This window comes from Petaurus breviceps, unplaced genomic scaffold, assembly GCF_028583685.1.
Source record: "Petaurus breviceps papuanus isolate PSGF00001 unplaced genomic scaffold, PetGlider_PUasm1.0 174, whole genome shotgun sequence".
Classification (NCBI taxonomy): Eukaryota; Metazoa; Chordata; class Mammalia; order Diprotodontia; family Petauridae; genus Petaurus; species Petaurus breviceps.
The window spans coordinates 45,247,176-45,270,587 of record NW_027185761.1 but is presented as its reverse complement, the minus strand read 5'-3'; the positions used below and the strand labels follow the sequence as shown (position 1 = coordinate 45,270,587).

The 23,412-nt window shown below is 37.8% G+C and overlaps 1 protein-coding gene across 1 annotated transcript in view; it reads left to right on the top strand.

Annotated features, from left to right (window-relative positions):
- The window catches only part of TAFA1 (TAFA chemokine like family member 1), a 533,245-nt gene that overhangs the window by 429,254 nt on the left and 80,579 nt on the right, over nt 1-23,412 (top strand). Inside the window, exon 3 of the mRNA XM_069084156.1 lies at nt 6,475-6,615. Within this exon, the coding sequence (XP_068940257.1) occupies nt 6,475-6,615 (141 nt within the window). The remainder of the gene's footprint in view (nt 1-6,474; nt 6,616-23,412) is intronic.

Genomic DNA, 23,412 nt, shown 5'->3' with positions numbered 1-23,412 from the left:
ATTGAACATGGAAAGAACATTTGATATTATCTAGTTCGACTCCACCATTTTACACATGAGAATATCAAAGCCCAGAGAGGTGTTTGAAAATGCCCTACGTAGGACAACTCATTATTAACAGTAGCAGAACTGAAAACACAGGTTTTCTAACTTTCAGTCATCTGTTATTTTCACCACATCATGCAAGAGAATTGGAAAGTCTCATGACAACTGACCTCTTATTTTGCTAAAGTTGGCTTGGGAAATTAATAAAGAAATAGAACATTTGACTTTTGTGGCTGATGACCTAAAAAAAAACCTGAATTCCATAATAGCTTCACATGATAATAATCTCAGTCCTCATAAAAACCTTATGAATTAATATCATCGTCATCATCATCATCATCATTTCCATTTTAGATAAAAGGAACCTGAGGCTTCGGCTGACTGACTTACCCATTGTGACACAACCAGTAAGGGTCAAAGGCATTTGCGCCTTCATTTCTCTAGAATTGAAGTCCAGCGTTCTTTCTATTAGAACATCCAGCTAATAACATTTCATTTTATCTGGATTTTGCCCAAGCAAAAGAAAATGGAAGTACGAGTGTGATCAGTATAAAAATGCCTGGGGAAAATCACTACTACTGCCTTTTTCCCCCTACAAAACCAATTTTTCTTGCTGAAACAAATAACCACATCTCTTCACACCTGAAATTTATTCTAGCTACAAAGGTAGAACAAAAAGGAGAAAGATGATTTCCCAAATAAGTTCAGAGGGCAGCATTGGAACTCAATTTTATGGATATTCTGACTTCTGGATCTATTTTAGGCAGAGCCAGAGATAATGTTAATTGTTCAAATAATTCCCTCAATTCTTCACTTTGTATAGTTGGACATGGCATTTATGTAGTGATGCCACCTCAGTACTTGTTGCTAAAGAAAACCATGGGGATCCATGAGGTAGGAAAATAGACAACATCATTTTAATTTTTAATTCACCCAGGTGTTTCTTTGTTTGTTTGAAAGGATCGCTCTGCTTAATGAAAATGTAAGAGATTAAAAAGGACAGGTATCATATCCAAGACAGGCTAATGACAAAACGGATTCTTCTCCTTCAGCAAAGGAAAATTTTATTTATTATTTTAGTTCTTGGCCTCCATTCTCAGAGAGCATAACACTGTAGCCAGAACTTTAGATCCCCATTTCCTGGTGAGAACAATGAACTAATAACATCTTTCCCAGCCAAGTTTCAGGAGTGCTGGGAAGTTCTGGGAAAAGTCAATCTTTGTCATTGACAATGAGCTATGGTCTTTTATTTCCTCCCAAAACAGTTCACAGTTTCCCAAAATGTGCCCTTTATGATCCAAAGAAAACAGTGAACTCCCTTCAAGATGCAAAGAACAAATATATACACAAAGTAAAAAGGACAGTTCTACTACTCTTGCTATATTATATTATGATATGCTACAAGACATAGTTCCACTATATACTATATTAGTAAAGAGTAAGCATATACTATGCTGTATACTATTGTAAATAGTAAGTACTAAATACTAAAGTAAGACCATTTTGACTGACAGAACTATTCTTACTATGTTATGCTTACTAGTACAACATACGTAGTTAATAGTGTGTATTATGTATAGTATAACATAGCATAGCATAGCATAGTATAGTATAGTATAGTACATATTATTTATAGTATTATATGCCTTATTTACTACTATTTACTATTATTTTTGTTGTTCAGTCATTTCAGTCTTGGGTGACTCTTCATGACCCCATATGGAGTTTTCATAGCCAAGATACAGGAGTAGTTTGTCATTTTCTTCCTCAACTCATTTTATAGATGGGGAAACTTAAGCTAACAGGGTTAAGTGACTTGCCTAGGGTCATACAGCTAATAAATATCAGAAGCCAGATCTGAACTCAGGTCTTCCTGACTTCAGGACAGTGCTCTAACACTGTGCCACCTCGCTGCCTTAATATTATTTTACTCTAGTATAAAATATATAATATAGTAGTATACTATATAATGTAGGATAGCATAGTATAATGAATCCTATGGTAAAACTAGTTTCATCAGTCTTACTACAATATGGCATGGTATGATATTGTGTGGTTAGGTTATTACATTATAGTACACTATAGCATAACATGCCATAGCTTAGAACTTTATTTCATAGAAGGTTTCCCTGACAAACAGAATTTGTAAATATTCTTACTACATTATAAATAAATCCCACGGAAAAGTTACGAAACCTTGTTAACATCACTCAGTCAATAATTCATTTGTTCTTTTGGAACTTGCCAAGCCTTGAAACACTGTTTTCCTAGAGCACAGCTAATGGCAGGGTAGTTCAAGGCATAATGGAATACTGGCTGGAATGTTCAGTTCATATCTGGCCTCTGACATTCACTAGCTGGGTCACCATCTGCTAATCCTTTCTGTACTTCATATTATTCTTGTTGGGGTCTTGATGTAACAGCAGTATATGCATTTCTTATCCAAAATCGCTGGATAAAAATAGTTTCTGTATTACTAGTGGTGTAAAATTCCCATGTATAAACTTGTTTTTTAAATGATCCATGGATACTGATGTTAATCAACAAAGAAATGCAGATATCAATAGAGATTTCGTATAAATTACCTCAACATTGAAATTTTTAAAGACATTGGTCTAAGGTACAAAGGGATAGAATGGAATAGAAAGGTTAATTTATTCTAGTTTGCATCTAAGAAATTGGCATGGAGATCTGGAAGCATCAGACCATTCTGGCAAATTTCAAAATTGAAAGTCTCAGTAGTAGCAGTGATGGTCTTCTCCACACATATAGATCCAGCACCAGGCTCTCTGAGCACAGGTCTGTCTGCAGGTGAACTGACTTAATAATGCATTTTGTCATGACTAGAAGAGTTTGCTATTTACTTGATTCCCAACATGCATTTAGCCAGAGGATGAAGTGGCCTATAGTCACTTATCTTATAAATAAAGGTTTAACAGGAAACAAAAAGCTGGTCAACACTGAGCCTACCCTGTTGGGCTCTTCCCTAACTCCAAATCACCACCTTGGGTTCGAGCAGGCTAAAAGAATGCTAACTTGCACTGTTGGCAGAGCTTTCCTTCTACTTCCTGGTGCTTTCTGAAAGCTGCAGGCTGGTATGTATAACTGTCTATTGTCATGTACCAATGTGAGATAGTGAATGATTGGCATCCAAAAGAATATCAGTACCTAGAAAAGCATAATAAGGATGATAGGCAGCCTTTCTGAGGTGGAATATATAACATTGAACATCATTCTGATTAAGATGTTGGAAGTTCTGTCCATGAAGACACCAATAGACCAGTGACTCAAGGACATGTGATTTCATGGCAGAAGGGACTCTCATTGTGAGGGCTACCTTCACTGGTGCATATTTCGACCAATCTATGGTCACTGTCTCTAGCAGGGGAGCCTCAAGGGAATGAAACACCCTTGTCACATAGCTAGTGAATGTCAAAAGTACAATTCAAACCCAAGTCTTCCTGACCCTAACCCCATCATTCTAGCTACAATCCCATACTGCCTCTCAAAAGAAGAAATGTAGACTTGACTTTTAAAATTCCCATGGGATGCCACAGGCTTAATAGATACTGATCAATACCCTTGTTTTGTCCTCCAATCCCCATAGGTGTACATTACAATGGGTGTGATATCCAAATGGTATTTGTAATTGGTGTCATTAACTCTAAGATGGCTAAACATGGATTCCATGTCTTCTTGAACTAATAGTAACACAGTGTTACAGTGTTCTGTAATGATGCTAGATGTGCTATCTAGAGGTGGGAGGGCACGTCTGCTACTTTTTTGATAGATCTTATAATCAGATCAGATTTCAGAATAAATACAGAAGAACAAGAATTATGTTCATTTCCAGCAGGAACACAGTTCCACTTATGCTCTTAAGTCCAAACAGTACCACTAATATTAGGGATAGTTTCACAATATCAGAGATAACTCTTCTGGATTAGACCTAGGATGCTGTTACCAGATGATTATGAGCTAAATGTATCTGACTGCGGGTCAGCCAGGCTAAAGACTAGTGTACAATCAGCCCTCTTCTTCATTAACACTATGCTGTTGTGATTATATATCCCATTCAATTCAACAAGGACTAATCATGCAGCTACTATGGGAGAGGTGAGAGGTAGTGCTTGGAGAAGGAATAGTAAGCCTCAGATCCAGAAAACCTGGGTTCAAGTCCTTTCTCCAACATGTCCAAGTTGTGTGATTATGACCAAATTAATGAGTGTCTCAATGTCCACAGGCAACTCTCTAAAACTGAGTGGTTGCTAAATAACTTAGTACATAGCCAGGCTAAACAGAGTCAGGAAAACCCGAGTTGGAATGCTCTCTCAGGCACTTGCTATCTGTATGACCCTGGGAAGTCATTTAAAAATCTCTTAGCCTCAGTTTCCTCATCTGTAAAATGGGAAGAATAGCCTTGAGTTTATATGATTGTAGTGAAGATCAAAGTAAATATTTGTAAAGTACTTTGAAAGCCTAAAAGAACAGTGTAAATTTTAGCTATCATTGAGTCCTAGACAAGTTGGTGAGTATGTTAGGTAGGGGAGATATTTTTCACAACAGACATTACTAACATCAATAAAACAACAGTTCTGGACTGACTCCCCTCAAAAGTAATAAAAAGTGTGCTGAGCATTTAAGGAACAAATTTGAAATGAATACAGCTTCTGACCGTTACTATCTATTGCACCAATACAACGTGTATTTACAACTAAGTAAAGATAAAGTAATCAAGGAAATGAGACCAAAAAAAAAAACATAAACAACTAATAAGAAAATGTCATTCAATTCAGCATGCATTTATTAGAAGACAGGAATGTGTGCCAGTCCGTAGAGAGGCAAGAGCAAAACCAAAACAGCCCTGGTGCTTACGAAGCCTACATTTGACTGAAAGATCCAGTACTTGTACACCGGATGTTCTTGGGCAAGTCACTTAACCTCCTTAGGCCTTAGTTTCCTCATCTGGAAAGGAAAGGGCTGAAATAGATTCTATTTACCCTTATAGCTCTGAATCTAGGAAGAATAAAAGTTTCTTTAGAGCAGAAACTTTTTTATCTTTTTAACTGTATTCCTAGTACCTAGTAGAATATCTAGCATGCAGTGATTAATAAATACCTATATGTTGATGGATCTTACAATCCATCACATATAAAAAAGGCTAAGGAATGGCTTCATTCAGGAGATGACACCTTGCAGACAGCTTGGGATTATTCCACTGTCCCAGATGACTGACCAGATGAGTGCTGACCCTCACCCAACCTGCCTGTAGCATACAAAGTAGACAGGTTTAGTAATTTGCCAGTGAGCTAAAGCACATCAGGTCCATTGTATAGATCACTGACATTGTGAGAGCAAGATCCTATAAAGGGACTGAGATTCATCTTGAGTACCAAATCAAGTATTTAGGGGAAGAGGGTTAAAGAGAAGAATTGATTCCTTTCATCCACCTACTGGGCTACCTTTTGCTTCACTGGAGAAGTAACTGACTAAAATGGTATCCCTAAGACCTGAAAGGCTTCTCACATTCTCACAGATGATGGCAACAGAGCACTATCCCAGTAAGGTCTAAACTATTTCAATCTGCAGGAAATGTGCCAATCACTGAGAACTCATGCATAGCTTAAACCCACATGCTTACTCTCCATCAGTTCTTTCACATGTGGATAAAGTCTGGGATAATACTCCACAACTAGGTTTAAAATGCCACCCTGTTGAAGGTGGATGGGAGGTGGAAAGCATTGATTTTAAGTCAATTTTCCCACCTCATCTATTCCATATTGTTGTGATTTCCAGTTGCTTGTCATTAGATGGACCCCAGGGAATCAGATACACAAAGACCTAGCAAGGGAGGGCTCTTCCTTAAAACTTTAGAATCAGGCAGAATTTAACTCCATATATTGGCTATGCTGGGGGCAGTTAAGTGGTCAGTAGATGGAGCCCTGGGCTTGAAGTTAGCAAGAGTCACCTTCCCAGGTTCAAATCTGGCCTTAGACACTTACTAGCTGTGTGGCCTGGGCAAGTCATTTGATCCTGTTTGCCTCCGTTTCCTCATCTGTAAAATGAGCTGGAGAAGGAAATGAAAAACCACTCCAGTATCTTGTTCCCAGAAAACCTCAATGAGGTCATGAAGGGTAAGACACAACTGAAATGACTGAACAACAACAAAAAGAAGTTGGCTATGCTAGGTGTTCTATACCTTCATGCTTCACAGTAACAATGTAGAGTAGTCACTAAGGTGGTGTTTTATAGGTGGGGTATTTTTTTCCCTGCCTGCAAAGTACAATACTGGAATGCCTATCTTTTCTAAAATTACCTACAGAGATGACCCCTTTTAATCCTTTTTTTCATAATCCTAGATGCTAATTTTCTCCAATGCTTTAATTAGCCTCTGCAGTTCTAACACATACCTTCTTTCTTTATTGCCAGAAGGAGGAACCTGTGAAGTAATAGCTGCACACAGATGTTGTAATAAGAACCGCATTGAAGAAAGGTCACAAACAGTAAAATGTTCGTGTCTTCCTGGAAAAGTGGCTGGAACGACCAGAAACCGACCGTCCTGTGTCGATGGCAAGTAGATGATTCCCCTCTCAAACCTCTCTGAAAGTCTCCCTCTACATTCTTCATTACTGAGTTTTCAGCTTTTATGCTATAATACTTCATGGCAAAAACGAAGACATTTATTTCAGCTAGAATATGACCAAAAAAGGGGGGGGAGGGGTCTTTGAGACTCACTTTGTTGATGACTTTATTTTTCAGTAGGAGATTCTGTGAAGTGATTTAATTAAATGGTTGGATTCTTCATCTTGTAAAATATTGGTGTATGGCTAGAAATTATTTTGGAAATTAAATGCCAGTCTAATCAAACTTGCCTTTCTCATGGAGAGGGACATAGAGTATTGAACCAAGTTTCAAGGAGCTTCAAATTCCTCTCCCCTTTATGGTTTATCAAACTTTATCTGTAGAAGTTACTTCAGAGATCCGACAGTAAAAAAGCATTCATTAAGCACCTCTTGTGTGCCAAAAACTGTGCTAGCCTCTGGGGATACAAAGAAATCTCTGCTCTCAAGGAGGTTACAACAGTTATCCCTTCCACACTGTGAGGGTTATGAGCAGAGTGCTCCTGCAATCTGGAAAATCCACAGACATTTTTTGACCTTCCCTTGGTGCCAGAAAAGTCTGATTTTTTTCTTTTTCTCTTATGGTATGTTTATAATACTTTACTGTAAAATTTGGGTTGATAGTATACAAAATTGTATACATATTTATGCATTTCTGAGTTTCTAAATTTTCTTTATCTGCAAAGATAATAAAACGTCTTTGTGTGTCATCTGCACCTTCCACAAAAATCCCAAAAATGTCTTATTTAATTTCTTATTGCAAACCATGATATATTGAAACATCTATGAGGTAAGTTGTGATGTAGAATGGATAACTGTATCTGACAGGAGAGATAAAAAACATATACTAGTAGATGAAAATGAAATGAAAGTTGAAAAAATGAAAATAAAGAACAACTGAATAAATAAATATGAGATAATTTAAGGAGGGCACTAGCAGTTGGAGGATCAAAAGGAGTTTTTAAAATATAACAGGTAAAAAAAATTAAAAAGTATATAACAGGTAGCACTTGAGGTAAGCTATCCTGCTCCTTTATCTGCTCTCAATCAACTGACCTTGAAAAACTCCAGAATTTTTTTCTTCTAGCACAATTTTGTAAGCTCCATTGTGATATCTTGAAGTAGGTAAGGTGTTTTATGGAAGAGAAAGTGAGAAAGAAATGCATCCTAGGCATTGGGATGCCCAGTACAAAGGAACCAAGGTGTGTGAGAAATAGAAAGAAGACCAATTTGGCTGGACCAAAGATGTGGGAAGAGGAATAGCATATAATGAGACTGGAAAGATAGATTGGGAAAATCTACCTGCCGACACACACACACACACACACGCACAAACTATATGAATACTACTTTAAAGCATTCATTATAGAAATAAAAATAGATTGAAACAGTTGGAGAAATATTACTTGTTCATAAATAGACCAAGCCAACATAGAAAAAACTACCCAAAATAATTTAATTATTCAGTGCCAGACCAATCAAACTACCAAAGAATAAATAATAATTAAATTCACTTGGAAGAACAAAGATAAACAATCTCAAGGGAAATAATGAAAAAGTGTATAAAGGAAGAAGGCCTAGCAATATAAGATATTAATACATATAACAAAGCAGCAATCATCAAAATATTTGGTATTGGTTTAAAATAGAGATTGATTTGTGAAACAATTAGGTGCACAACATAAAAAGCAAATGAATACAGTATCTTAATGTCTGATAAAACCAGACTCCAACTATTGGGACAAAAAACTCACTACTGACAAAATGGCTGGAAAAACAGACAAGCAGATTGGCAAAAACATGGTATAAATCAACATTTCACACCATATACCAAGATAAACTGTACATGAATACATGACATACATAAAGGACTATATTATAAATAAATTAGAAGAAGAAGGAAGAAATTACCCTTCAGATTTATGGAGGGAGGAACAGTTCTTGACCAAACAAATGTTAGAGAGGACTACAGAAGATAAAATGGACAATTTTGACTACATGAAATTAAAGTCTGGACAAGCAAAATTGATGTACATAAAATGGGAAGAAATACTAGTAACTGGAAAAACATCTTTCAGTGAGTCTCTCTAATAAGAGATTTATCCTAAATATATAAGGAACTGATAGAAATTTATATAAATAAAAGCAATTCCCATTGATAAATGGGATTGGGATCCCCAATACAAATGAACCAAGATATGTGAGAAATAGCAAGACCAATTTGGCTAAACAAGCAGTTTCTAAGTCATAAATCCTAATTATCAAGTCATATTTTTAAATCTTCCAAAACACTAATAATTAAATACTTAATAACTGAATAATTAATGCGTAATAATTTAAAAGATAGCCCTTAGATTGACAAAGTTGACAAGGAAAATTGAGAGTGTTGATTGGGTTGTAAGGAAATAGTCATATTAACGCACTATTAGTGGAGTTGTGAATTGGTCTAGTCATTCTGGAAAGAAATTTGGAACTATGCCAAGTTATTAAACTTCATACCTTTTTACTCAGAATTACTACTACCAGGTCTGTGCCCCCAAAGGGAGAATAAAGGAATATATAGAAATACAAAAATATTGTAGTAGCTCCATTTGTGTTGGCAAAGAATTGGAAACTGATGGGATACCCATCAATTTGAGAACGGGTAAACAAATTATGGTATTTAAGTGCAATGGAATACTATTGTACTATTAGAAATTATGAAAGGGATAGTTTCAGAGAAATATAGGCAGTATTGTATCAACTGGTACAGAGAAAAGTGAGCAGAAGCAGGAGAAAAATTCATAAAATTAAAACAACTATAAAAAAAACAATTTTTAAAAGACTTGAGAACTCTGATCAATACAATGTTTACCATGATTACAGAGTAGTAATGATGAAGTAGGCTATGCCCCTCCTGATAGAGAGGTCATCAACTCAAGATGCAGAATGAGATATATTTTTATATGATCAGTGGTAGAATTTGTTTGACTTGATTAGACATATTTGTTATAAAAGCTTTCAATTTTTTTAGTAGGGAGGAGAAAGGGAGAAGGAAAGGGCAGATTTTTCTTAATTAAAAAAATAAAAATAATATGGCAATCATCTAAACCAGTGCTTCTCAAAATTTTTGGCTGCAAGACACCATTACACTCTTTAAAATTATTGAGGACCCCCAAAAAGCATTTTTATTGCAGTTATAACTATTTACATTTGCCATATTCGAAATTAAAATATTGGGCGGCTAGTTGGCACAGTGAGTAGAGTGCCAGCCCTGGAGTCAGGAGGACCTGAGTTTGGATCTGGCCTCAGACATTTAACACACACATACACAAAAATCTAGCCATGTGACCTTGGGCAAGTTACTTAAACCCAATTGCCTTCCAAAAAGCAAAAAAAAAAATTAAAATATCTTAATATTACTATGAAAATAGTTTTTATATTATGGACCAGCTCTAAGAGTATCAGGGATCCCTAGGAGTCCTTGACTCACATTTTGAGAACCAGTAGTCGTAATCAATCCACCACCACCTCAGTTTACAGAGAAAGTCAAAGAATTGACAATAGTCAGTTCTGACAATAGTGGATCCTATTGGCTACCCATAAGTATTATTCAACCTTGCCATCAGTCCAGTCACTCTTTTCCAAGCATATACTTCTATGATGTTAGCCTTTATACTGGTTCTCTTTCATGGATATTTCGTATTATGTTGCAACCCACTTCTGTCTGCCATGAACCTCTCCATTATCTTTTTGGTATCACCCAATTTCAATTATTCTGAAGCAATGCTGTTTAATGAACTACCTAAAGCAATCACTTATGGGAAAGGCATGTGCCTGGAGAAGCAAAAACTTTCTTCATGGTGGCTAGAAGGGCCTGTTGGCTCTAAGAGCCAATAAGCATTAGAAACCAATTATGGTTCCCTGTGCTCATCACTGGAGGCAGCATGGACAATTATAGCAATGAATCTTCATTCAATTTCCATTTTCTTTCTTTTTTTTTTTACTTTTAATGATTTGGAATCAAAAATCCTTCAAGATGAAAAGACAATAATGGTGCATCTATCCTGGCAGGAGAGGAGATGACACCAGGTTCCAAGTCAATGGGAGAGGCAAACTTATCAAACAGCAGGATTTTGCATTTCAGAAAGATTTCTGCCTTATCTTAGGAAATCTGAATTCTCTAGAGACACTGGGACAGGCAAGTAGGATTAGAACGAACTCTACCTAACAAAACTTGGATCCACACTGAAAAATTCAGAGTACAACATAGGACAATAGATTTGTCAGAACTCAAAACATTTTCACTCCAGAGAATGCTTTTGAAAACCGTCATGGAAAACACTGGAAAGAGCATTGTGGGAATATGGAAAGAGTTCTGGGTTTAGAGAGGAACTCAGCTCAGATACTTTCTCTGCTCTTCCGTGTGAACTCTCCCTGGCTTTCAGTATCCTTATTAGGTGGTATGATGGATAGACCACTTGACCTGGAATCAGAAAGATCTCAATTCAAATCTGGTCTCAGATTAGCTGTATAACTTTGGACAAGTCATTTGACCTCTGTTTGCCTCAGTTTACTCAATTGCAAAAGAAGGATAATAATAGAACCTACTTGAAGATCAAATGTAAAGCACTCAGCACAGTGCCTGGCACATAGTAGGCATTAAATAAATACTTATTTTCTTCTTTTCCCTTCCCCTCATGCAGAAAATGAGGAGGTTGGATGAAATCTCATATTAAGATTCCCACCAATCCCAGTCTAATGATTTTAAACATTTATCACCTGAAACAACACTTTGAAAGTTTTCAGTGTGGCAGGCTCCTCTGTTCAGCATTTAGAGCCCTTCCAAATCTGACCTCGGACTATCTTTCTAGGACTGTTACCCATTATTTTCTTTCATACACATATTCCAGCCAAAGTGCTCCTACCTACAGTTGCTTATAACCAACAATCCATCTCTCACCTCCATATGTTTGCATTTACTATGCCCCTCTACCTAGGTTGTACTACCCTCTCACATCCATTTTTTTATTGCTAAAAAATCAGATGGGGAAGATCTTTCAGGGGTGGAGCCAAGATGGCGGAGTAGAAGCATGACCTTCCCGCAGCTCCGGCCTCCACCCTCCCAAATCCATGTAAAAAGGGGACTCTAAACAAAGTTTGGAGCTGCAGAACCCACAAAATGACACAGAGAAGCTAATCTCCAGCTGAGGACAGTCCAGCAGGCCGGGAGGAATCCAGCCCAGCACTCTGGGAGCCGAGCCCAGCCCCATGCTGAGGCTTTAGCCCCAGGGCGGGCCTGACCAGCCACCAGCCAGAGGGACTCTAGATCAGCAGCAGCTGTGGCCATTTACAGATTTATCAATACATAGATGGGAAGGACAAGTTGAGAGGCCAGTGCAGTCTGGACTTTGGGACCCAGCAAGTGGGAGTGCTTGGCTTTTACCCCCGGGGTGAGAAACTGCTGAGACACCAGCACAGCCTACCAGTGCCACCTGTCAGCTTCAGCTCCTGGCCTGCAGAGTGTAGGGGGACCAAGCACCAGTCTGAGGGGTAATCACTCTTGCTTTAACCTGCTTGGATCTGGATTTCAGTCTAGGGTGGAGGTCCTGGGGTATGTGTCCAGCTTGCCAGAGTGTGTGGAGATCTCAGAGAGGGCACCCATCTAATACCTCCGGCAGCTGAGAAAACCCCAGCATTTGGGACGAAAACTCCACTGTCTGGTGGCAGAGTCCTACTGTGGCAAAAAGCCCAAAAGTCAATTGAGTGGCAAAATGAACAGGCAAAGGAAACAAAGCAGACAGAAGATTCCAATATTACACTCCTATTTTGGGGATAAGAAGGAGCAAGGCATGGAACAGGAGGAAAACAGTGAAGTCAGAACTCCTGCACCAAAAGCTTCAAAGGAAAATACAAGCTGGTTACAGACCATTGAGGACCTTAAGAAGCAGATAAGAGAAGTGGAGGAAAAATTGGGAAGAGAAATGAGAACAATGCAAGAAAATTATGAAATGAGAGTCAACAGCCTGACTGAAGAAAATAATACATAAAAAAACAGACTGACTCAAATGGCAAAGGAGGCTCAAAAAGGCAATGAGGAGAAGAATGCCTTAAAAAGTTGAATTTGCCAGATGGAAAAAGAATCTCAAAAGCTCACTGAGGAGAATCATTGCTTCAGAATTAGATTGGAGCAAATGGAAGCTAATGACTTTATGAGAAATCAAGATGCTGTTAAACAGATCCAAACAAATGAAAGAATAGAAGGCAATGTGAAATATCTCATGGGAAAAACCACTGGCCTGGAAAATAGACCCAGGAGAGATAATTTAAAAATTATTGGACTACCTGAAAGCCATGACCAAAGTAAGACCTAGAAAGCATCCTCCAGGAAGGTCTCAAAGAAAACTGCCCTCATATTTTAGAACAAGAGGGCAAAATAGAGGTTGAAAGAATCCACCGATCACCTCCTGAAAAAGATCCCAAAAAGAAAACCCCTAGGAATATTATAGCCAGGTTCCAGAATTCCCAGATTAAGGAGAGCATATTACAAGCAGCCAGGAAGAAACAATTTGAATATTGTGGAAACGCAATCAGGATAGCCCAGGATCTGGCAGCTTCTACACTGAGGGATTGAAGGGCTTGGAATGTGATATTCTGGAGGTCAAGGGAGCTGGGATTAAAACCAAGAGTCACCTACCCAGCAAAACTGAGTATCATGTTTCAGGGGAAAATATGGTCATTCAGTGGAATACAGGACTTTAAAGCATTCTTGCTGAAAAATCCAGAGTTGAATAGAAAATTTGACATTCTGATACAAGAAGCAAGAGAAGCATGAGAAGGTAAACAGTGAAAAGAAATCATAAGGAAATTATCACAGTTGAACTATTAACATTCCTACATGGAAAAACAATAATTGTAACTTATGAAACTTTTCTCAGTAGTTGAAGGGATTAGAAATATATATATATATATATATATATGTCTTTATATGAGTGTATGCAGGCACATGAATACATATGTGAATGTGTGTATATACGTTTACAGGTATACATAGATAGAGGGCACGGCACCAATTTAACAGGAAGGGATGATACTTAAAAGGTGAAATTAAGAGGTGAGAGGAATATAATGAGAGGAGATGGGGAGAGACAGATTGGGGCAAACTATCTCATACAGAAGAGGCAAGGGAAAATGGTTACAATGGAGGGGAGGAATAGGAAGGCAAAAGGGAATGGGTCAACCTTATTCCTATTGAATCTGGCTTGAGGAGGGAGGGAAATAAACACTAAATAGGGTATCTCACCCTCCAGGAGAATAGGGGGGGAAAGGGATGACAGGGGGGATGATGGAAGGGAGGGCAGGATGGGGGGGAGGGCAGTTGGAAGCACCCACTTTTGAAAAGGGACAGGATCAAAGTAGAGAATAGAACAAGTGGGAGGTGGGATAGGAGGGAGGGAAATATAGTCCGTCTTTTACAATATATCTACTATGTTATTGTTTTGCATTAGCCGCACATGTACAACCTATACTGAACTGCTTGTCTCCCCAGTGGGGGTGGGGGGGAGGGGGGGAAGGGAATGAATCTGGAATTGAAAGTTTTAAAATCAAATATTCAAATATATGTATATATATATGTGTGTGTATATATATATATACTATTATTAATACCATCTTACATGTAGTTAAGAAATAAGATATATGGGCACTGAGGCATAGAGATCCACTGGAAAAGTCGAAACAGGTATGAGAGAAAATATGGGAGAGAGCAGATTGGAGGTGGGGATATCCTGTGGGACTGCTGTTTTGGGGGGATGGGTGGGGGAAAACGGGGAGAAAATTTGTAACTCAAAATCTGGCAGAAACGAATGATGTAAATCAGAAGTTAATAAAGCATTTAAAAAAAATCAGATGGGGGCGGCTAGGTGTCACACTGAATCGAGCACCAGCCCTGGAGTCAGGAGGACCTGAGTTCAAATCTGGCTTCAGACACAACACAAAACTAGCAGTGTGACCTTGGGCAAGTCACTTATCCCCAATTGCCCTACCTAACCCCCTTCAAAAAGCAAAAATAAAATAAAATAAGATGTTTCCTGAAGTAGCCTAATGGTTGTTATAGTAAAGACTCAGTTTAATAGTGTTGGTTTTCCTTCAAATCAAGCCAGAGCTTCTTCAGCACCATCACCTCTGGGGACAGCTACTACTTACTCCTGCAGAATTTCGCTAATGCTGGGTATTTGTCTTTTGTGTTCCACTAAAAAAGTTGGTAGAAGCCAGGTATCCCACAAAAAAAGACAGTAGACAGTCCAAATGCTCAATATCTCCTAATCAGATTCATTTTCATGAAATTTGTCTCTGATCACAAGCATCAAATGGATGATATTTCCTCCCATAGTTGCTGGTAAGGAAACTTCTGCAGTGTTTTAAAGAAACACTGATTCAGAATGAAACATCTCCTAAATTGTTTGAAAATTCAAGATCAGGATATGGGTCATTTCTAAAAAGCCCAGAAAATTAAAAGTTCTAGATAGGAGAATAGGCCATTTTAAACAGCATTCATTTATTTAAAAAGAAATATAGGCTATACCATTATTACTGGAAAAACATAATCAAAGGCTTAAATTGTAAAGAAGCCATTTATAGTTAGTTATGAAGAAGAGAGCATTGTGCCCTTGGACTCCTGCCTAACACCACAGTAAAGTCAATATGAATTATTATACTTTAATTCACACCCTGTCGTGTTTTATTGCTTAATTATTCTGTTACCAAGAATAAGGGGGGGAGAACCCAAACACCCCATGATAATAGCTTTGATTGAGGCTAAAAATAAAATGTGCAGTCTTCCAATAACTTTCTCTTCCAATAACCTTACTCTTCAGAGACAAAAAATTAAGTCAGGTAGAAATTGGAAAATAAAACCAAGTAGATACCAAATGGCATAATTGAGTGGAGAGAATGAGGATCAATATGGAAAAATTGGGAATATTTGTTCCACAACCTGAAAAGTTAGCTTCAAATCTTGCCTCTGACCCTTACTACCTGGGTGTCCCTGGACAAAGGTTAATATTCCTTGTCTTGGTGTCCTCATCTGTAACATAAGGAGGTTGGATTGGTTGACCTCTGAGACCCTTCCAGATCTAGATTTATGATCATAAATTCAAGGATTGTGTTAAAAACAAATATCAAAATCAAGGCCATATGTGCACCTCCATTATGTCATTAATTCACTTTTGATTTCAAACCTTATTGCCAACAAAATAGTTATTAAAAGAGTAGTAAAATATTTTGAGGATTTTTAGTTAAAAGTTATTATAGAGAAAGGTAGGTGACACAGTAGATATACCACCAGCACTGGAGTCAGAAGGACCTTAGTTCAAATCTGGCCTCAGACACTTAGTACCTGAGTGACCTTGGGAAAGCCACGTAATTCTGACTTCCTCCAAAGAAAAAAGTTATTGTCTAAAAGATGTTAAGAGATGTGGGTATAAAAAGGTATCAATCAAACATTCAATGTTAAAATAATCATTTAAATGCAGGTTTATGATTATTTAGAATAGGAAGTAGTGATCACTAAGAACCCACATGGAATAATTAAAAACATGTCTTGACCTCCTAACTTCATTTGCTTTCATGACAGTTTGCTAAGCTGGTTATAGGTTTTTCTTTCTTTCTTTCATGTTTCGGGCAGGTGTGGCTGTGCTTTTATCTACATCAGAGGTGATACTAGCACTGAAGAGATCATAGATTCATTTGAGTACTAGACAGGTAGATCAAGGGATTTCAAATTGACATCAACATACGTGAACTCCCCTGTGTGTGTACAAGTTAAAAAATCCTCTATATGTCTACATCAAGTTTCATTTAAAAAAAAAAAGAAAAAAACTAGCTTGATGAACTAAGGTTATTTTAATGCAACTGCTTAAATCCCATTAGTTGCCTATTGGGTGTGTGGGTTTTTTTCTTCAAATTCTTTTGACAGAATCAAATCTCCTCCTTCAAAAAAAATGTCTTGTATCTCTCTACATAGTCAAAGTCTCCAATACATTGGTTTCTGTAAGCTATCTCCTTCATTTGAAAATAAAAGTTGTTGTCATTGCTGTTGTGGCTTTTTTGTTGTTGTTTTGTTGTTATTTGCATTTCTTCTGTTTTCCTGGAAGAGGTGAGGGACTATGGACATATTACATTGCATATAATGTCAGATTTTATTGATGTTTTGCTTGGTTTTTCAGAATTTTTTTTCTTTTTTTATTCTTTGTCATAATGGACAACTCTCTAGAAACACTAGTGAATATTACAAGGAGAGGGGAAAGGGATATTTTGGGAAATGCAGGCGGTATTAAAACAAAAAGTAACATTAAAAATATATAAATGTATCTCTAACACTAATATTGGCTTTGTACTGTCCAATGTCCTCTAATTGAACCTCTCATTGTTTTCACAATAGCCATGCCAAGGTAAGGACTGGTTTCGTAATGATATATACTTGACAGCCTTTTAGTGTAGTCTGGCCAGTATTGGAACTTTGAGTAAAAATAAGCATCATCGTGACCACAAAAATAGGTTATATATTGGCATAGTGCTTTAAAGTTTGCAAAGAGCTTTTCACAAATTTTCTCATTTGAGCCTAGCAAAAACTCTGGCAAAAAAACCTTATTACTAATAACTTCATATTAAAGAGGAGGAAACTGAGATAAAAAGAGATTATGACTTATTGAGGATCCTTTCTAACTAGTAAATGTCTGAAGTGGGATATGAACCTGGTCTCCCTGACTCCAAGTCCAGAGATCTTTCTAAAACCATAAAGCTTAAGAAAGGCACTGTGTGGGGTATTTGTTTTTTAGTTTTAGTTTTAGGGGATTTTTTGGTTTGTTTTTTGTTCAAGACTGCCATTTCAGTCATGTAAGATACTCCCAATGAGGAAACTCCCTCTGCTAATGAAGATCAATAACCATTCTGCAATGTATCATTTCAGAGTCTTGCCTGCCCCCTGAGACAATAAGTGGCTTTTTCAGACTCACATCTCCAGGAAGAACCAAAAATATAACAAACCCAGGTTTTCCTGGTTCCAGGATCAGCCCTCTATCCATTCTGCCACACTTTCTCTCCAACAAATCTTAAAACCTTGTGTAATTCCCCATAAAAGGGATCTGTTTCACTAGTATTCATCTCATCATGGAAGAGACCTAAGTCTCTTGACAGAATCTGTCTTCGGAAAATGGCCATAGGAAAATATTGAATTTATCTGGGTTGTTCCAGAGTCTCCTAAGCCAAATCAATGTCGCTTTCTTTTTCACAAGCAACCAGGTAGGCACACAGATTTGGCTGTAATGTGGAACATGCATTAGAGGAATTATGTATTACCACATCTCCTGGTGTTGTAAACACCAAACCCTTGGCAGTCGTGGAATAAAGCCGAATTTTGTTAGGCTTTCTCCCATATTCATCAACAATGGAATTCCCCAGGAACAGCCACAAAGCCACTGACTTCCATTTATCTCTTACACTTCAAGTAGCTTCAAAGACCTGATCTTCTGGTGCCAAGTGAGAGCACATTCAATCAATTCTTATTTCCTGAGAAAGGGGAAAATGTTTTTTTTTTAAATCTAAGGAGTCAGCTTCTCATCCCTTTTAGTGTGCACCAACATAGATAAGAAAAGATTTCAGAGACCCATGTTATTAATGTCCTGTCTGTAAGAATAACGAGCAAGCTTTGTGAATTATTTCACTCTCCCAAGAAAATCTATAGCTCTGTCCTTCCACAACACCACTGGAAACTACTCAAGATGTTTGTGTTTTTTCAATGGGAAGAGTCAGATGACTTTATTTGTGTTGGGGGAAAATGTGTGCTACATCCAAAGACCTGTTTATATGGCCCTAAAACAAAGGGTAAATGACATGAGCTTGAGGGCAAAAATGAGACTTTTGTCATCTTTGTATCCATTGTTCTTTGGATTATTAGGTATTTTCATTAACATAGCATGAAAGTTTTTTGAGTTCCAAATTCTAGGAATTCCTCAATGTTGTAGCTAAAGTTTAATAACATTATGGAATGGTTTAATCATCTACTCATTCAAGGGACTGTCATAGACCTTCACTCTGTAGTACTGAAGGGAAAACTGAAACTAATACAACAGAAGAAGTTTACCTCATGTATGAGAATATGTATGGGAAATGTTCAATTGACTCAAATTTTATTGACATTGTAATGTCAGCCATCAATCTGAAATAATGGCACTAAGTGCTTGACCCAAAAGGTGACTAATTATTGGCCAAGAACTCTGACCTTTGGAATATGTGATAAACCATACCAGCTAAGCTAATCAAGCCAAATGGTTAATTCAGCTTTAAAGACTCACAGCTCATTAGTTGAATTATGCTTCTGAGCCAATTTCATATTTATTGTACATTATTCTACCATAGAGGCACCTGGCATTGGATTTACAGTACTGGGCATGGAGTCAAAGAAGACCTAAGTTCAAAACCCAAACCGAAAACTTATTAGTTTTGTGACCCCAGCAAATCATTAGCCTCAGCATGCTTCTAACTACACCCTGCACTTAATTATAAGTAATAAGTGGGCAATATGGTAGAAAGTCAAAAAGCTCTGGTTCTTGTCAAAGGTTCAATCATTTTTCAGTCATGTTCAACTCTCTGAGACCAGATTTGGGGTCTTCTTGACAATGATACGGGAGTGGGTTGCCATTTCCTTCTCCAGCTCTTTTTATGGGTGAGAAAACTGAGGCAAACTGGGTTAAATGACTTGCCTAGGGTCACACAACTAGTAAGTGCCATATTTGAACTCAGGAAGAGTCTAACTGAATCCAAGTCCAGCATTCCATCCACTGTACCACCTAGCTGCCAAAAGACTGGTCAAAGGACTTGGGTTCAAATCCTGCCGCTGGCACTTACTACTTATGTCAATTTGGCCAGTTCCTTGATCTCCTTGGGCCTCAGTTACCTCAACTTTAAGGTAACACAGTTGGACCAGGTGATCTCTTAAGTCCTTTCTAGCTATATGTCTCTGTTCCATGCTGCATTGGTAATGGAAGTTACTCATCTGACTCATTTTGCTCCCAGGTATTTGATTGAGAGTTTCTATATGGATAACTAAAAGGGCCCAAGTGAGATCATTTGTTTAAACACTGAAACCCAAAGTGGTATGTTGTTTAGGGCGGTTATTATATTGTTTTTACAAATAGCTTAGCCAAAAAAATCACATCTTTCCTGACATGGGGAACTATTAATTGTATATCTGGCCTAAGCTGAGGGCAAAGGTGTGGGGCATGGGGGGGGGGGCAGTGTATTTGGCGTATGGATTTCCATTCATCAACAAATGAGTCCTCCATCAGATCCATCAATAAGCATGTATGACACATCTATTCTGTGCCAGGAATTATACTAGACATTGGAGATACAAAAACCAAAATGAGGCACCCTGGTCTCAAGGAGTCTGTATTCCAGTTGGGGAGACAATGGGTTCATAGGTAATTATAGGAGATGTATCAATAGCATATTGTTGAGCACTTGATTTCTCCTTGCTTTGGGGGCAATATCCCTCTTGTCTTATGTGATATAATGCCAGAGCTAGAAGGGACGTTGGTAGTCATTTCACCCAAACCCTCATTTCCATATGGGGGAACTGGTTCATGGAGGTAATATATCTTACAGTCACATAGCTAGTCTGTCATGGAGAACCCAGATTTACTTGTTGCTTCAATCAATATTCCTCTTACTTACTATACATGCCTTTTATAGGTCCTAGAATGAATGTAAATACCCACAAGTGACATGAGGGGTGAGGAATGTGAGAGTACCTTTTTTTTCCCTATAATTTAACAGGTGAGTATAAATGAAAAAGGAAAGCAATGCTCTTTGAATCAAAGCTCAATAAAACTACAGTTCACTTTACCCTTGAGGCAGAGACCCAAAAAACAATTAATTGAGACAATCAAAAATCTTCCTGTTCACTTTCCTGCAGCAGATTTCCAAACCTCTTGGTGAATGCTTCAGAAAACAGCAAAGAAAAGTCAACCTTCTTTGATATCACCAGCTTCCACACATGCTGTTATCAGCACTCCTCTCTGTCACCCAAATAGCATTTTTCCCACCCCACAACTGCTATGGAGGATTCTTATTTAAAAAAGTTATAAAGAAGGTTTTGATCTAAATATCCAAGTCCCTTTTCCATCTCAAAACTCCCTTCTCTCTATCTCGGTTTAGATTCTTCACTGGGGAAGGGATTTTAAGGGAGAGGAATTGCTAACATGAGATCGAGTTTAGAATTGTAGACAGGTGTTATTTCATGTCAATGTATTTTCCTCCTGATAATAGTTTATCTCCTCCTTTGTCTCCAATTCATTTCTTTTGGGCTGTTCATGCATCCCAAAAGGCAGGCTTTATAATACCTGCACCAAAGGCTGCCTGATGAACCCCTTTCTGAGAGCCCAGGAAGCTGACCAGAATTCTAATGAGTAGGATTCCAGCTCATGAAAATGGGGATGAGAGAATGATAGCTTTCTCACTCAGTGAAAATGGCACACTTCAGACAGAGAATCTGAACAAGCTTCCCAAATTCTATCCCAGAGAATGTCAGTGGACATGGGTGGCAAAGATGATTCAGTCGCATGCTTATTACACGGATCAAAATGTGCTTTGAGATCTTGGGGAGGCAGATGAGTAGACTTGTAGGTTCTATACACACCAGAGTAAACTCAGGGGAGCGCCCTATCTATAATGACACTCAAATAGGTTGCCCAACCTGAACATAGAGGCAAAGTTATTGCTAGGACTAAAGGATTAGGGCTACATCCCAGTACATTGAAATTTCAAGGGTGCAAAGTGTCCTTTTGGAATTGTAGATGGATATGATTTCATAGAAGCTATTCCCCTTCCCAAGCAACTGAATTGGTCTTACTTGCTGTATACCTTTCAGGCCACAAAGTACATTGTTGATTTGAAGCTACAGCACTTGCTACATGTTCCTGTCACCAAAGTGGCTAGTAATGGTTCTGTATGGACGTGAAAGATTAATTGGACCATTTAGTAGTTGGCCTCCTTTGAAGTATCCCTCAGATCTGGCTTTTTTTCCTTCCATAGAGGGGAGGACAGATAACATACTAGAATATGGCAATAAGAGATGTCTTATTTCCCCTTTTCTACCATTTCATATTCCCTCTCCCCTCAATTTTCCAGTGCCATCGGTGAAATTTAACTGGAAAGGCAAAGTATTTAAACTGAACCACTCACTGGAAATTTTCCAATAACTAATCCAACCCTACCTATTCCAAAGGTCTAGCTTTGTTTCTTATTGTTAGAGAGCTGATGACTTTGGAGGCAAAAAAAAGGTTTTTCTAAAACAGTGTTTGACATGAATGGAGATTTCAGAACACATTTGTAATGGGAATTATTGTAGGAGAGTTGACAGAATTTTAGAGTTGGAAAAATTGCAGAAACCAATGGAAAAATATAGGATCATAGATTTAGAGTTGGTAGAGACGTTAGAGGCTACTGAGTCTAGTCATCTCATTTTTTAATGAGGAAACTGAGGTATAGAGAGGATAAGTGATTTGTCAGGGTCACGTAGCTAGTAAGTGTCAGAAGGAGAATTTGACACAGGGTCTTCTGAAGTTCATATCTAATGCTCTGTCCACTATCCAGAGGTGTTAGATATATAACCCTTGGGCCACATGAAGCCCCAAACACTCCAAAATATGGCATGAACCAGATTAAAAAGCAATTAGGAAATATTTAACAAAATAAATAACAATAAAAATACATAAATGTGTGTTTTTCTAAATCAACATGTGGCCCACAGCAATTCTTAAATACAGTTTAGTGGCCTCTATGTCTATTTGACTTTGACAGAGTCAGTCACTAGTTCAGAGGTCATCTTGGCCAAGCCATGAATGAAGAAGAATCCTTCCTATGGCGTACCTCACAAGTGATCATTCAGCTTATGCTTGAAAACAAGCCGTAAGGAAGACACACCCCACTTCCCAAAGTGGCTCATTCCACTTTGGGACAATTCAACAGAAGACAATTAGATGGATATGGAGTTGGTCAGATTCAAAGACTAATCAGTACTGGCTGAATGTCAACTTGAAAGAAGGTCTCCAGTGGAGTGTTCCAGGGATTTGTATTTGTTTTTATGCTGTTTGATATTTTTATCAAGGCCTTGAATAAAGGCCCGCTTATTATATTTGCATATGACAATGAAAAGAATTAACTAATACACTGGATGACAGAATCAAGAGCCAAAAAGAAAAACAAAAGAAACTTGACAGGCCAGAAAATTGGAAATTTGACTGAACCAAATCAAATTAAATTTAGGAAGGACAAATCTAAAGTTTTAATCTTAGCTTCAAAAATCAACTTCCTAGGTATAAGATGAGTGGATTGATTAGATAGCAGTTTTTCTGAAAAATATCTGGCAGTTTTAGTGGATTGTAAGTGCAATATGAAGCAAACAGTATGACAGGGCAAGTTTTAAAAAGCTAATGCATAATTGAGCTGCATTAAGACATTCATAGCTTCCTGGAATAACAAGATCCAAAATCTTCTGTACCCTTCCTGGGTCAGATTGAACCTACATCAGGAGGTCGTCATTTTTTTTAATGCCATGCATGAATCTTTGCCAACCTAGTGAAGTCCATGGATACTTTCTCAGAATTTTTATTAAAAAGTTAAATAAAATGCAGAAGATTATAAAGGAAACCAAATATGTTGAAATACCATTATCCAAATGTATGTGTATGTGTCTGTGTGTATGTAT